Genomic DNA, 16,397 nt, shown 5'->3' with positions numbered 1-16,397 from the left:
TCAATGCGGAGCAATCTATCATAAATTGAAATGACATATAGTGTAATACACTCTTTCTCCCACTCCTTTAATCTCTTTTCAAAACTTTAAGTTTAATTTTGTTCTAGTCTTACAGTAGATAGCTTTTTGTATGCAAGATCGTAGTTGGTTACTTGGTTGTACATTGTGTATTGATAACAATGTCATCAAGGAGAAAGTGGCACGGTGGTGGTTGTGAGCATATGCAACAACAAAGACTAACCAAAAGAGAGAAAGTCACACACCCACACATGAATCCATTCTAAATAGATATATTTCAATTCTAGATCAACAACGAAGAACTAATTGTATATAAAAACTGGCTAATACATATTGGCTTTGGACATATAATATTCATTTAAAAAAAATTTGAGGAGTTGGGGGTGGGACAAACTAGTCCAAAAGTTAGTAAGTCGCGCGCGTGACCGGCGTCCAAGTTTGGTACGCGTAGATCTTCGGAGTTGGCAATACAAACGACCAAAAATTGCTCCCAAAAAAAAAAAAGAACAGGCAGAGACAATAAGATCTTGACAATACAATATTTGTCAACCATTGTTAACATTCCAGAAGTGGCAACACAAATTCATTTATCGCTTTTTGTGGTTGCTGTCTTTTTCAAGATGGTGTTCTGCACAAGATATTGGCAAAAACACTCTGGTCAGATCTTGAAAGCAGAAACTCGACCAATGGTGATTTAAATGAAGCTGGTAGCGTGTATATATGGGTTGAAAGATTTAAAGTAACCTGTCCATACGCTTCCCATATTCAATCTTAGTTGTTCTCTCCATAAGCATGTTTTCGAACTCGTAGAGAACAACACTAATATTAAAACTATCCGGTGATGATGCAACTTGTGAGCTACACCAATTACATAAAAACAAAAAAAGCACAAGTTCATGATTTTTATTCCTTACAGCCATATAATCACATAATAAATACACATACCTCAAAATAAATAGTTTAATCAAATTTTCGAACCCAAATCTCTTTCCCATCTCCCAAATTTCTCCATAATCGGCTTATTGTAATTCCCAAATCATATTTCTTTTTGTCAATTTCATCTTTCTTCATAGTCAATTTTTCAATTGCTTTATTAATTTTAACTCTAGTGTTATAATCAATTTGAACATTATAAGGTGGTAGTAATTTCTTCAAATAAGCAATTTCCTTATCAATTTTTTCAATTCGAAATTCATATTGATCATATTTCTCTTCAATTTTTCGCAACTTATGCAACTCTTGTTGGTGTTTATGTTCTTGGCTATCACCATTACTATTGACACTGCTTTTTCTTGATTGTGATTGTCCTTGCTGATGTGAATTTTTATTTTCTGAGTACGAAACTACAGGAGAAACACGGGGAGTGACATTGAACTTTGTATTTGTTGGTGAAAACTTTGTTTGTCTTGGTGGCTCTTTGTTTATATTAGGTGATGAAGTTGGAGATGTTATTGATTCTGGGTTCGATATTTTACGTACAGTAAATTTCTTGATTTTCTTTGGTAATGGTATGGAACCATTGCTTTCTGTTGTTCCTGGTTCTGACCCTGACCCATCTATTGGATTTTGTTCTGGTCGTTGCACGGATACTGCAACTGATTCTTGTCTTGGAGTTGGATCCACATCCACTGAAGCTTGTGATAAATCGTTATAGAAATTGGTTTTAGAGTGAAACGATTGTGGTATTCTATTTTGTCTTTGTAATTGTCTTTTTGCAGATTCACTTAGTGTTTCAGGATCTAATTGTGTGATAATTAATTTTGATTTGTAGGTTGAATCTTCATTGACATTTTCGTTGGTCTTAGTCTCATCTATACTGCTATTAGCTAGACTGCTTATAAGTTTCTCGGTGGAATTATTACTGTCAAGGGAGGAAATTGAAGAAATCGAAGGAGATGGTAATGATAGTTTACTTGTATTGTTGACGTTGTTATTATTATTGGAATCCTCGATGAATGAAGAGTCTGTTGGATTTGTGGTTTTATTTTCTCTAGCTATACTTGAGCTGGCGTTGTTGTCATCAAGGTTATCTGTGGTGGTGGCTGAATTGTTTATAACTTCTGTGTCTGACATTGTAATGATATGCTTAAAAAACGTATTTCGTGTTACAAAAAAGGCTAAGCACTATGAATGTAGTTAAGGGTATCTGTTATTTCCGTTTTACTTCGTGGGGGGTTATTTGCTAGGTTTTTTTGTTTAATCAATATTGAAAGTGGCAGAAGATAAAAAGATTGGAAAAAGAAGGCGTGAATTGTTCTAGGAAAGAACTCTAAAAAAAGACGTGTCAATTGGACCAAAGGAAAAAAAAAAAAAACCAAAAATGCCTCAAATGAGACAATTTGTTGTAGTTTGCCCCCCTAATATGAATTTAATCTTCCAACTTAAACACACGCGTACTATTATCAATATACGATGAAGAACTTATACTTCTATTTTCTTTAATCCAAGTAGTTATAATTGGAGTAGTTGAAATACTCGAATGATTACTCTCATCTATCACTTTCCTGTGTTTCTTATTCCACGGACTTAAAATGAAAATACATCACGTGCTGGTTTGTCAAATTCTTTCACTTTTTTTTTTTTTTTTTTGTTTTGCAACAGCAGTACTTCATTCAAAACAATAATCCTGTCTCGATAAACTGGCTACCATGGTTAAGCCAATCTTTGATCTTGTGATAAATGTACAATAGTTTGCTTATAGAGATTGTATTTCAAACGTTTCGAAAGCTTCAAACAAGTGCTTTGGTTAAAAGTATCCTTTAGAGTTTTACTGGCAAAGAAGTGACAAAAAAAATACTAAAATTGATTCCTTATGGAATAATCTTTCTACAATTTTCAGTGCTTCAGATCACCAAAATGAATCTTACGGTATATTGCTCTTCGTAACATAACCATCATTCTTTGGCTGTGAATGAATATTTGCAAGTAAGAACTAAGCTATATCTCTTATTAATTGGGGTTACTGTATGTCCATACAACCAGAGACAACAACAAAAAAAAAAAATAGCTGTCAAATCAAGATCATCAACATCCTTTTCTCATCTCAAAGATTGTCTTTTATTTGTTACACAACTTTATATCCACAGCAGTTGGTATTTACTGAGAGAATATATTCTTATAATCAACAAAAAGATGGGAGAGATAATTACTTTATCATATGGACTGCTTTGTAATAATACTGTCACTCACTTGTACAACACCCAAGAATCATTGATATCATACAAACCATCGTCAAAAGCAAATCATGATTTACAGGTATTTCTAACTCGATATAAATCAACGTCAGTCAGTTATTCACCAAGAGCATTGATCTATGATTTACGAAATGGATTAGGGGCATTGAATAAATACGAGTATCACGAACCATTACCCGTTGATTTTAATTTATCATTATTAACTACCAATACAACAGCATCAGCATCAGCATCAGCAACAAACAATTCATTAGAATCAGGGTATAATTTGAAAAAAGCAAGAGTTGAAAAAAATGAATACCAACAGAAATTGGATCAGGGGATAACTGATGGCTCGTTATTAAACGTTAACAATACTAAATATTGGACTGATTACAATAAACTAATATATAATCCCAAGTCGTTAACCACTGTCAATAATTTTGTTCATAATGAAAACAACCATGAATCGGGATATCATTATAATTTTGATAATTTAAAATATGATTTATTTAATATCGGACAAGAAGAATTTAAAGCATGTAATAATGACAATAATGGTCATGGCTTTGGTGATGGTGATAGTAATAAATTGATAGAGAATTTTCGATATTTTCTAGAGAAAACTGACAAGTTACAAGGATTACAATTGTTAACCAATCTTAATGATGCATGGGGAGGATTTACTAATGAGATGTTAATAGATTTGATTGATGAATTTTTCAACAACACGAGTAGTGATAAACTAAACTTATGGATTTATGGATTAATGAACAGTACATCATCATCGGACAAGACACAATCAATCAGATCAAAATTGTCATTTATTAAAACATTTATTGAATTGACTAAACAACTGAGTTTGGTTTTCCCGATGAATTTAAACGGCTTGAAAGATGTAGGTTTGAACAATAATTATTCCATATTGACAGATAAATTTAATCTAAGTTCAAATTGGCATCAATCAAGTTTATATGCTACGTTTATTAATTCTATATGGGGATTGAATAATCAACTTAAGAATCAAATCAACATGACCCATTTACAAAACGACATAGTAAAACTCAACCCTAATCAAAAAATCATTAATCAAATCAAATTCAAACAAAAGGAAAATAATCACGGTCATGAACAACAGCAATTATTTGGTTCAGATGTAAATCAATTTAATTTGAAGGATATAGTAAATTTGCAAGATCTTAATAGTTTTGGAAAAAGTTCAAAGGCCAGTGATGCCCAAAGAGAGCTAAACTTAGGAATATCAAAGAATGCAACTATCGATACTGGTAGTGATACTTATCATAATTTCGTTCAAAATAGTATATCAGCTTCAACTGCAGAAGATGTGGGAATTCTTAGAGATGAACAAGGACAAAATGGGATTGTGAACAATTATATAAATTCTTATATTGACAATATATTTCAAGTTGAAACTTTCCCTGTTGATATTTTAAAATCATCGTCATCAAATACTATTAATGTGATAACTGAATTCAATGTCAATGATGGATTGAAACATTATTTAAAACCATATATAAAACTAGTTGCAAACGTTAGAAACCAACATCGTGAATATCTAGATATTATTGAAGATAAAGAAGAATTGTTAGAGGATTTGAATAATATAAGTCAAGAATACTCTTATGGTTACGAATCAGATGATGAATATTATGAATGAACAAGTAAGTTTATTCATTTATTTATTTATATACAGATAAACGTTTTATTTAAATAGTTTTTTCAACTAAATAAATATCATATTTATCCTTTAATTCTTTCATGATAGAATCATTAATATCAGAACTCATTGGAGCCAACAATCCCTTTTTGGATAATTCACCGCTCAAGATTTGTTTAGTGGCAACAGCACAAGGAACACCAACCAACTTGGCCATTGAAGAATAACCATTTGGATCACCGTAATCGACCAAAGTAGAAGTTCTTGTTTCTTTGGTACCATTAGCCCATTCAATACCGAATTTATGTTGCAAAATGACCAAATCACGTTCACCTTTTTCATATTGCATCAATTCTTCTAAAGTGGCACATAAAGTATCTAATGGATTACCTCTTGGAGTAATTTGATTTTCAGAAAATAATCCTAACCATCTGAAACCAGCCAAAATTCTTTCTTGATCTTCTGGAGATTTGAATTTAGTCAATTGATTGATTTTATCAATTATATCTTGTTCAGAACTTGATTTGGCACCAATTAATTCAGCTAATGCTTTATTCCATGGACCTGGTTTAGAGAAAATTTCCATTGGTTCGTCTTTCAAAAATCCAAGATCAACGAAAACTTTAATGAATTCTGGGAAACCTTGGAATCTCAAAGTACCTCTAATAACGGTTTGAGCTTCTGGAATATTATATAATTCTTTATAAGTAGTGGAATCTCTATTTGGATAGCAAACCAAGGCATAACCTGGATAAATGAAATATGGTTTAGCACTAGCCATCAAATCTTCACTAGAAATATCAATGACTTTACCATCGAGCCAATATTTAGCTTGATTTCTTAAAGCCAATAAAACTCCTCTTGAACTCCAAGAAAATTTATAACCTAATGGATTATCAGAATTTTCTGGTGCTGGTAATCCACCACAATAAGATAAGAAGGATACAATTTTACCACCAGCTTTATGAACTTCTTCAATAGTTTTAACAGCATATAAATGATCAATACCTGGATCCAATCCAATTTCGTTCATAACAGTGATACCAGCATCTTTAATTTCTTTCTCTAATGCTTTCAATTGAGGGTTAATGTATGAAGTTGTGACAACATTTTTTTTGTTTTTAATGGCGGATTTAACCACATTGACATGATAAGTGTATGGAATTAATGAGATGACTAAATCATGTTTAGCTACTTGCTCATCCAATTGAGCAGCATTAGTGACATCAAGAGAGATGGCTTGCGCTTTATCACCAGCCAATTCTTTAGCTTTAGATAAGGTTCTGCAAGCAACAGTAACTTCAATATCTGGTTGTTCAGATAAGATATCAACGGTTGGTTTAGCAACAAAACCGGATCCCAACAAAAGAATTTTCTTAACCATTATTATTATTTAATTAAATTAAATTGAATTGAGAGGAAAAGGGGAAAAGGAAAAAGAAAGATCAAAAAAAGTGAAATTTTTTTTTGGAGATTGATTTACGTTTCAGAAATATTAAAAGTGAAAATTTGGAGAGAGAGAGTCAGTGATAGGTATGTAGGGGTAACAAATTATTTTCCATGCGGCAATCTGTTAACTTCCCTAATTTGGTAGTTTAAGCGATTATATCTGAAAGCCCTTGAAAAAAAAAAAATGAGTCAACCAATAATCTACCTCCAATACACGACCGCAAAAGATATATTCATAGTGACGGTTATATTCCCGATTATGGATGTTGGCTGCGGCTGAAGAGAAATTGAACCAATCTCCATTCTACTTAATCAACTAATAAATAAATACGCAGAATATTCATGCCATCATTCAATTATAGTTTGTCGTTTATATAATTATAAAATCTTATTGTATTAAACCCTCTCTTTAACGCTTTCGTTGTTGCTAGAACTATCTTGTTGTAATTCCTCGATTTCATCAGTATCATGAATTTGCAAATCTCTATGGAATCTTTCTGGTCCTAAAAAGATAATGAATATCATATAAGCAAAAATAGCCCCACAAAAAATACACATAACTTTACCATAATCAAACATTCCTGGTTGATCTTCAAGCGGAAACCTTTCTCCAATTTTTGCTTCGATGGTAGCACTAGCTGAACTAACTAAATTACCCAATTGATAAGCAACGCCCGATAATAAAGTTCTATGAGTAGAATTAACCAATTCTAAAAGATATGCCGGACCAACACTAAATGATCCAAATACAAATGCATTCAAAAAGATATAAGCGGGCCAGTTTCTGTCGGGGTTGAAAAACGATGGATATAAGAATGCACCAGCGCAAATAATACTAATGACTACGGTCAATCGACGACCTAACAATTCTGATGCTTGACCCATGATGATACCACCAATGATACCACCAATATTAGATACAACAATAATGACAGTTTTTTTGTCAAGTCCCACATGATATTGTTTAGTGATCATGGTAACATACAAATCTTGAGAACCATGAGTAGTAAAATTCCATCCAGCATAAAGTAATACCAAATATGAGAAAATCAACCATTCAGTTTTAAAAGTTACAAGGATAGATTTATCAATTTTTTGCCAGAATTTTTTCTCCTTTAAGGCCACACCACCATTTTGTTCTTGTTCTTTGAGTCTTTGTTGTTGATTGAATTTTTCCTTTTTAATTTTCATTTTAATATAATCTGGAGATTCAGGAGTAAACAATCTCCAAACAATTAAAATCAATGATAATCCACCCGAAAACCAGATTAAAGATCTCCAACCTTCACCTTCTTTATAAGTGTTAGCAAATGCTCGATACCAAACCATTGCCATAATATATCCAAAACAATACCCAGGTAAAAATAATCCCAGCAACACTGATCTTGCTGCGATTGGTTGACCTTCTAAAGCTGTGACCATGGCAATGGGATACATTGCCCCCATCAATATTCCGAATATTGCCCTTACACCCAAGAATTGTTGATAAGTTTGAACAAACCCTGTACCAACTTCAACAACAACAAATAAAGTAACAATAGAAATATATGTCCATTTACGACCAAAATAATCCGACGCAATACCAAATATAACTGCTCCAACAGATCTTAACATCAACACTAATGTGACACCCCAAGTAACATCAGTGACACTGATATTTAACGTATTGGCAATTTCAGGTGCAGCCACAGAAACACAAAAGAAATCCATAGCATCTAACGCCCAAGCGAAAAACCCTAAACAATAAAAATTCCAATCAGATTTGCTCATTGATTTTAATCCTGGTAGAGGATTAATTACTTCATACCATTTTTTATGGGTATGGTATAATGGCAAGTCTAATAATGTGGTTAATCTAGTGGCAAAATATCCAGAAATTGATGATAAGGAAAGATCAGGTTTTGCATTAAATAATTCATCATCTAATTCTGGTTGAGTTTTATAGGAATTGCTGTTATCATCGTAGTTTAATTCATTGGAATTAGTAATTGAAATATGATCAGCTCTTGCTTTTTCCTCCATTTTATAATTGTATAGCGGTGATTTGGAGTTATCTTAGTTATATATAATGTATTTGACGTAAGTAATGAATAATATTAAGATAAAACAAACCAATAAGGAAAGCTAAGTTATTTATATAGTTTTAGTCAAATACAGTCTCATTGTTCAATCTAAGTTAATACTTCCCCCTCTCATTGATAGTGGTGGTAGTGGTGGTGGCCATTCTATGGCGATTGGAAAACAAAGGTAAACTTTAAGAAACTGCTCCTTTGTTCAATAAATACGGTATACACACAAAACGGAAGGGCGCTGAAAAAGATTGTCAAAAAAAAAAAAAAAAGGCTACAGCATATGCACTATTGCATAAAGAATACAGTCAGTCTGTGGGGAAGAGGATTGGAATTTGATTAGGAAGGAGGATTCGAAAGGAATATTGCAATATGTTTACGTAGAACATAGATAAGAAAACAACAAAAAAGGGATGGTCTTCTTGTGGGCGAAGCTGGGGCATTACTGCTGAAAATTGACTCCTTTTCACCGAATTAAAGGTTGCCAGAAACCAACAAAATAGAGTTGAAGTATTTGTTGTTTGTCTATTTACTCTAGGAATACAACTGATAATGGGAAGCAACACTGAGGGGAAAGGTAAAACATTTCTGGGTGTTGGAATACTGTTATCTATTGTCCAACAAACTTAGAGTACTAAATATTGCTCCAAGAAAAACTGTAGATTGTTGTGTGTCTTTTGTGAGTGGGTGTGAAACAACAAAAATAGACAATTAGCAATGGAGTAGAATCTGAATTGGATAGAAAGAGGATTATTTTGTTGCTAAAAATTACAATTCCGTTGTGCATAATTATAAAACTTTTGTGGGGGAGAGGAGAACACCGAATGAGACCACAAAATCGCAATTATTGTGGTGGTTAGTGGTTAATGACTCATCCGTAAGGAATAATTAATATTTGACACACTACCACGTTTACTAAAATGGAAAAATATTTTTCCCCCATTTAGCCTAAAATGATTGATTGAATCATCCAATGGAAAGCCCGGAGAGTGTCAATAAAAAGTGGGGAATGGTGGGGGAGGCAAAGAGCGTTATCTGAGTCAAACGGCATTTTGTACATCAGTTTAATGTAGGATTATATGTTTTCTTGATAATTATATAGATCCCTGGTGTGGTGGTGGAAGATAACCTCCGAATAAAACAAACTGGTTTTTTTGAACAAGTGGGACATCTATCCCCACTATGAGTCTCATATTGTAGATTGTGATTCATATAGTCTAGTCAAAATCATTTTCATGAAAGTGTTTTATCAAATGATAATTATAGAATAAGGTTAGAGATTAATATAGTTAGCTTTTATATCAACCTAATAATTTATTGATTATGCCAATGTCGGATTAAGCTTGCTAAGGTTAGTTTAATTCTTTATCAATACAAGATAAGGTGGTTGTTTATTACCAATTATAGTAGTAAACCAAAACTGAAGTCATAGCAAGAATTTATTCAAATTTCTTGGTGTGAACGTTTGACAATTGATTTGAACTCGTCACTGTTGGGATGATTATGTTTGGATAACCCGGACTTTTTGTGTCGCTAGTCTAATGTGGGGAAATCCCTACAAAAACAAACAATGAAACTAGACGCAAGAGAACCAACGAAGATTTGTAATCTATTAATACTGCAAAATAATTAGGGGGAGGACGGGGGGGTTCAACATCTGAGTCATTTCCTTGTCGTATCTGTTTTTGCAAATAGACACCGTGATTTATATAAGTCTCTGCCTTATCTACTTCACATTGCTTTACTTCCAAATCAGTTCAATATAACTTGATGGGATAATAACAAACTTTTGGTGTACACTATTTGGAGAATAGAAAGTCTGTTGAACTACAAATCCAAAATTGTTTTTAGTTACCAAGTCAAAAAAAATAGACGTTTTTAGTAATATTCAATAGTCAATATACGAGATTTCATTCATATCCCTTCATTGTTAGAATAGGGTAAAAGCTAAATTAGTATCAATCGTTTATTAATCATTAATTAGACACTAACAGCACAAAAGTCGAATATGAATTACACACCAATGATATACTTAATAGATTCCTTTATTCATACGTGGATCTGGCAAGAATACATAATAATCATAACACAAGTATATTAGATCCCTAAATGAACACTGCCTTGGAGTTGTAGGTTTACGCTTTTATAAACAAAAAGCAGCTTCTACATTTATTTAAATTTCATATAGGTTCCAATCATTACAACCTCAGACAAGAATGAGAATATCCAAACCGGTTTTATCTAAATGCAATTATAAAGTGAAGTATAACCCGTTAATCAACTATTCTTTATACAATTCAAACATCAACCCTGTTTCGCATGGTATCCTTCGTGTTCTTGCTGTATCTGTTGGTAAAAAACTACAATATAGAAAGGTTAACTTCTACATCAATTGGTTAACTGAGGATATCAGAGGATTTGTTTAGCAACAATAACTACCATAAATGATAAAACCGATGGATAATGAATGTGTAGTTATCACGTGACCAACGGGAAAATCGTTGGGAAAGTTGCCTTAAACTTTTTCACATGCTAAAAAACTAAAACTTGTTTTGTGAATTAAAATACTCCAGATTTCCCAATCAATTTAGTTAAGAAGATTATGTATTTATTTATATTCAAATGATAGTTATAGAACATAAACCTAAAACTCGAGTAGACCAAATTTGATTGAAAAATGTTGAGCATACTATTCACATTGAACAATAAATACTATTTGAGATCAATTTGATAATTTAAACTTTTTTTTTTTTTCAACTCCAACTCACATTTACAATTTCTTTCTTTCTTTTTGTTTTGAAAAACCTTGTTTCTTTTCTTTCAATCCATTTGTTGTTGTTTATTAAATAGTATCTACATATACATTTATCAACAACTCCTAGTCCCCACCCCTACTATGTCATCAATTGCTCAAGAATTTTCAACATTACCAAGTGATTTAATATACTTGGTAAAAAATTTCCCTCAATACATTGATTTAAAAGCAAATGGACTTGGAAATGATATCATTCAAAACCAATTGATTTATTCCATCATTTGTATTTCTTTTAATCCAATTTTTTGGAATATTGTTGCTCGATTAGAATACAAAACCCATTTTTTAACCAAAATTTGTTTTAATTCGGCTAAATTGGGTTGTTATGTATTAGCAATCACAATTTTTTCATTGGGAATTTATCGTGATCATGTTTATTATCAAGCATTAGAAACTCAACCTACTTATCAACCATTAATTGATTCTGTTATAATTAAATCATTGGCTGTTACATTGTTTGCCTTTGGTAATGTTCTTGTTATCTCTTCAATGTATGCCTTAGGAGTAACAGGTACTTATTTGGGTGATTATTTTGGTATCTTAATGGATCATCGTGTCACTGGATTCCCATTCAATATTAATGATAACCCAATGTATAATGGTAGTACTTTATGTTTTTTGGCAACAGCATTATGGTATGGGAAACCAGCAGGGATTGCCGTGGCAATTTATGTGTTTGTTATGTATAAAATTGCATTATTGTTTGAAGAACCTTTCACTGCTAAAATTTATGCTAATAGAAGAGATAAATTAGATTAAAGCAATATTGTGGTATTGATTCAACACAATATTCTCCAAAGCCATCCTTCCTTTTGACTAGAGTTTTTCTTTTATCATTATTTACTTCAACATGTACATATACATAACGTTAATGGAGAGTTCCATTTTTGGTTCCTTGATGATTTTTTGTCTTATCAACTGTGTAGTAAATAGTTGTCTACATATAAATTCAACATTTCAAAATAAATACAAAGAATTCTGAAAATTTATCTGATAATGCAAAACTAAACTTGAATTAAATTATAAACTTTATTTAATTAATAACAGTCAATGTATATAATGCTCTTGGCTTTATCACCCCTACCATAGTAATGATTCTAAACAAAAAAAAAAAAAGGAAATAGCTTCAAATGTAAATGAAATGAATTGTAATATAAAATAGAAACATTACTCAAAATAAAATAAAATAAAATAAAAAAAAACAAGCAGAAAACCAAATCAAATCAAATCAATCAAAAAACAAAGATAAAAGGGAATTTAAATAATAGAAGTGGAAGTAACTTTGTGAACTGAAAAACAAGGAAAATGAAAGAATCGAAATAATAGACAACTTTCTCTCTATGCAATGCAAAAATTGGAATCACGTAATTATTCTAAAGAAAATCAAAAGTGCCAATATCTTCCTTATCATTAACATGGCGAAGTGATAATGATTGGAATTTCTCTGATGATTTATGATAATACAATCCACTTATACCACCAGGTAATAATCCATCACATAATGAAGAAGAAGAAGAAGAAGATGATGATGATGATGATGAATTAGACAAGGACCTAGTCTTACCATAACGGTCATTATCACTACCACCACCACCAATATTCAAAACAATATAATAGAAACCTTCAAATGAAGCTCCTGTTATTTGTTTAATTCTCGAATCGGGCAACAAAAATTCTTCTTTCCATCTCATATAAATATATTGACCATCTTGTTCTCCTCGCTGAACTTTTTCTAATCGTTTCATCAATTCTTCATCAGATAAAAATGTAGTTGATTGAGTCAATTTCTTCCAATGCTCGAAATCATTTTTAGCAAATGACCCCCATTGTTTATTTTCCGTTACAAATGAATATTTCTGTATGGAATGGTTTTCAAAACTGTTCGCACCAACGTCATATTCACTTTCAACATTATTGTTTCTCGATGTAAAATGATTTAATGGATTATTTATGATTTCTCCTTTAAAATATGTCGTGATTTCAGAATCTTTATCGGTTAACCCATTTATTTGCAAAAAACCAGTCACCATCGAATTGAATAAATCAACAGTCTTAAATTCAACTTTAATGTGGAAACTTGCCTTGCCAGATTGTTGTTCACCAATAAACAGGGAATTTGGTTGTAAATATCTATTATTAAACACTGATGTTTGATAGTTGTTTATAACATTACTCACATTATTAAATTGATCAAAATAATCTAAAGAATACCCTTTCCTCACTTGACTGTTTAACCTTAATTCCCTTTCTTGTTGCTGTTGTCGAAGACGTTTCTCTTCCTCTTGTTGCTGTTGTTTTAAATGTAACTGTAGTTCGAGATCGTGTTTGTGGTTTTGGTCACCATTTTCTGGCGGCAAGTTGAAGGAAGCACCACCGTTATGAATTACTGGACACAATGTATTTTGTTCGCTATCTATAACATGTGAGTTGTCTTCCGACAGTAACAACTTATTGGGTTGTTCTTGTTGCTGTTGAGAAAGGGGATGGTAACGTTGGTGGTTATGTTCGTGGTGGTGTTGTGGTTGTGATTGCGATTGAGAATTGAAAAAAAAATTGTCGTGTAACGGGCCATAATAGGTGGAGTTATCGGTGAAGTGTGATTGTGTAATTTCATCATCGGACACGAAATCTTGATTGCGCAGCTGATGCAATTGTTGTAATTTGTTGAATAACTGTTCTTGTTGTTGTTGAGTAGTTAAACTATCAATTAGATTGTTGGTAGACTCTATATCATCAACATGAGGCAGTTGTTGTGATTCTAGCTGCTGTTGAGGTGGTTGGGATGAAGATGGCTGTGATTGTGTTTGTGATTGTGAATGTTCAGACTGAGATTGTTGGTCTAGTGACTGATTCTTCTTATCTATTTCTGTTACTGGCATATTTGTTGTAAATCCTATCTTCCTTTCTTCGTCTATTTGTTTCTCTTCTATATGAGCTAATTGAATATAGTTGCTATTATAAATATGGATAAATAAGATGAATAAATAAGTTGATAAAGAAAGAAGAAAAAGACAGAATACAGAAAAAAAAATTGAGAATTTAATGAGACGAAAAAAATAATAAAAAAAAAAAAATGTTACGACTAAAAAAGAAAAGAAAGAAGGAGAGAAATAGTGGTGAAAAAAATAAATAGAATTTTAGATGATGTTGATTGATAAAGAAAAAACAAACTGAATGACTGACAAAAATATATGTACACCCCCCCCCCATCCTTCCTTCAAAATCATTTCAACTATAACAATAACAATTTATTTCATTATGATTTTAGATTTTGGTTTTAGTTCAGTTTTCTGTTCGTTTCTTTTTCTTTGGTTGTAGGTGTGGCTAGCAGCAACGCATTAGATACCACTTGACTCTCAAATATGATACATACGTTAAAGGCATCAAAGTTTCATTTTAGCGTTTGTTGCTGAAACGTAAAACCAACAACAGGTGACCTTATTTTTTCGATGCTATCTATTTTGGCGGTGAATTGACAGAAAATTGCCAATGGCGATAACATGCATATTTGAGCATAAGAATTCTGCATGTTGTACTCCTTTTGTTTACATTTTTTTGTTTACATTTTGCTTACCTCCAAAATATCTTTCATCCCTTGCTCTGTCCTTTTTCTTCTTCATGATGATAAATGCCAGGCTGGCGTGACCTCAATTATTTTCCTCTCACCACCACTTTTTTCTCCTTCTTCTTTCACCATTCGTTCATCAATCCATTAGTTTCCATCATAAATCAATCAAATAGTTACTGCTACTGGGATTACAGATACTTTAAGTCATGATATGTATGATTAATACCCTTGTTTTTGAAGAACTGTGCTTACTAACTAACTAATATAGATGAGTTATTGATTTTTGTTTGACCAGTAGGTGTCAAACTTTTGGAATTGCTATTTGGTGAGTTATAATAATTCAAGAATGGTGTACTTCTATTTGACAATTTCTGTCGGATGTTATTGCTCAAATTGCTTGATGCTAAAGTGGGTTTTTATTTTGAGGATTGAATAGCGAGTGGCATGTTCATTATCCATGAAATCTTATTATTAGGGCTGTTGAGTGGATCATTTAACTTGATTTGACAGGGGCTGAGGGCTATTAATTTGCATTTACTCGAAGTTATGGTATGATCTAAACTAGTTTTCCACTTCAACAATTACAGATAGATAAATTGTTAGTGTGATGTACATTTTCCAGCCAATTGGGATTTATGATTCAATATCAAGGGCATAAACGAGTTTTTATAAAGTATATACTTGTTTATAGAGGTTTTGTATTCAATGAGATGAGTTTAAGTTAATGATTTGATCATAATTAATGTGTCATATCACATAAAGTAGCCTAAGGTTTCTCACGGTCACAAGAACGCTGCTGTGCAATACGAGGAATACCACTGCAACCGTGGTGATTCCTATACTCAAACAAGTTTAAACCATCAACAAAATCAAAGTGAAGCTGCGAATGAAAACAATATCAACAATGTATTTGCTGTGAAAAAAAGAAACAGAAAAGAATCCATAAAAATAAACTGTCCAGCAAAAATCATAGTTCAGCAGAAACATAAAGGGGAACAGTGGTTTGCTGATTGGATTTATAACCATAACCATGATTTTTCAAATAGCTACTACCATAATAGTCGGCTAAGCAAAAAATTGGTTAATTCAATGTTGGATCCAATTTACAGAAGTTGCCAAAATGTGGCTCTGAAATTAAAACAAATTGTAGTTTTTGAAGACAAGCAGCGACCAAAGGCCACTCATGACCTGATAATAAAAGACTTGCAGCATATTTTATTCAATCCAGAAAATACTGAAAATGATATCCAAAGTTTTCTTAATAAATATGCATCTTTTGAAAGATTTATAACCTATTTTAATTGAGCTGCTCACTTCACTGCCACCTCCACATCACAATACAACAGCTTTAGCAATTCACAATACAGCAGCCTCAACAAGTCAGAATATGCTGAATATATCAAGAATAAGTGCAGATAACTTTGAGAAACTCGATGATATGGAGAACGGTCTCCCCCAACTATCCGAATTAATTGCTGATATTAAAAGACGAAAGCTATACGAAAAAAGCCAGTTCAATGATATTTATATAACGTACCTTGTACTTAAGAAAGATTTGAAACATTTATCTTCTGGCAAGAGAAACTTATCATATACTAACAAGTCAGAAAAACGAAGGAGATTAAAT

General features: G+C 32.2%; 6 protein-coding genes across 6 annotated transcripts, besides 1 other annotated feature; 2 read left to right on the top strand and 4 right to left on the bottom strand. All coding sequences in view use genetic code 12, as the record gives it.

Moving 5' to 3' along the window:
- Positions 1-978: 978 nt before the first annotated feature.
- CD36_86590 (bud neck protein, putative) lies at positions 979-2,091 on the bottom strand (the record flags this gene model as incomplete). The annotated part of the gene is made up of 1 exon (XM_002419514.1): positions 979-2,091. The coding sequence occupies one exon, from the start codon at positions 2,089-2,091 to the stop codon at positions 979-981; it is 1,113 nt and encodes a 370-aa protein (XP_002419559.1).
- A 1,059-nt stretch (positions 2,092-3,150) lies between these two features.
- Positions 3,151-4,869, top strand: CD36_86580 (protein involved in mtDNA inheritance, putative; the record flags this gene model as incomplete). The annotated part of the gene is made up of 1 exon (XM_002419513.1): positions 3,151-4,869. The coding sequence occupies one exon, from the start codon at positions 3,151-3,153 to the stop codon at positions 4,867-4,869; it is 1,719 nt and encodes a 572-aa protein (XP_002419558.1).
- Positions 4,870-4,918: 49 nt separating this feature from the next.
- On the bottom strand, positions 4,919-6,253 carry CD36_86570 (saccharopine dehydrogenase [NADP+, L-glutamate-forming], putative; the record flags this gene model as incomplete). Its single annotated transcript, XM_002419512.1, has 1 exon — positions 4,919-6,253. The coding sequence occupies one exon, from the start codon at positions 6,251-6,253 to the stop codon at positions 4,919-4,921; it is 1,335 nt and encodes a 444-aa protein (XP_002419557.1).
- Positions 6,254-6,714: 461 nt separating this feature from the next.
- CD36_86560 (carboxylic acid transporter, putative) lies at positions 6,715-8,340 on the bottom strand (the record flags this gene model as incomplete). The annotated part of the gene is made up of 1 exon (XM_002419511.1): positions 6,715-8,340. The coding sequence occupies one exon, from the start codon at positions 8,338-8,340 to the stop codon at positions 6,715-6,717; it is 1,626 nt and encodes a 541-aa protein (XP_002419556.1).
- A 2,943-nt stretch (positions 8,341-11,283) lies between these two features.
- CD36_86550 (methylene-fatty-acyl-phospholipid synthase, putative) lies at positions 11,284-11,961 on the top strand (the record flags this gene model as incomplete). The annotated part of the gene is made up of 1 exon (XM_002419510.1): positions 11,284-11,961. One exon carries the CDS (start codon positions 11,284-11,286, stop codon positions 11,959-11,961), a length of 678 nt encoding a protein of 225 aa, XP_002419555.1.
- A 614-nt stretch (positions 11,962-12,575) lies between these two features.
- On the bottom strand, positions 12,576-14,081 carry CD36_86540 (vacuolar import and degradation protein, putative; the record flags this gene model as incomplete). Its single annotated transcript, XM_002419509.1, has 1 exon — positions 12,576-14,081. The coding sequence occupies one exon, from the start codon at positions 14,079-14,081 to the stop codon at positions 12,576-12,578; it is 1,506 nt and encodes a 501-aa protein (XP_002419554.1).
- A 569-nt stretch (positions 14,082-14,650) lies between these two features.
- Positions 14,651-16,397: part of a mobile genetic element that runs on past the window's edge.

This window comes from Candida dubliniensis, chromosome 3, assembly GCF_000026945.1.
Source record: "Candida dubliniensis CD36 chromosome 3, complete sequence".
In the NCBI taxonomy this organism is placed as follows: Eukaryota; Fungi; Ascomycota; class Pichiomycetes; order Serinales; family Debaryomycetaceae; genus Candida; species Candida dubliniensis.
This window is presented reverse-complemented; position numbering and strand designations above follow the sequence as displayed.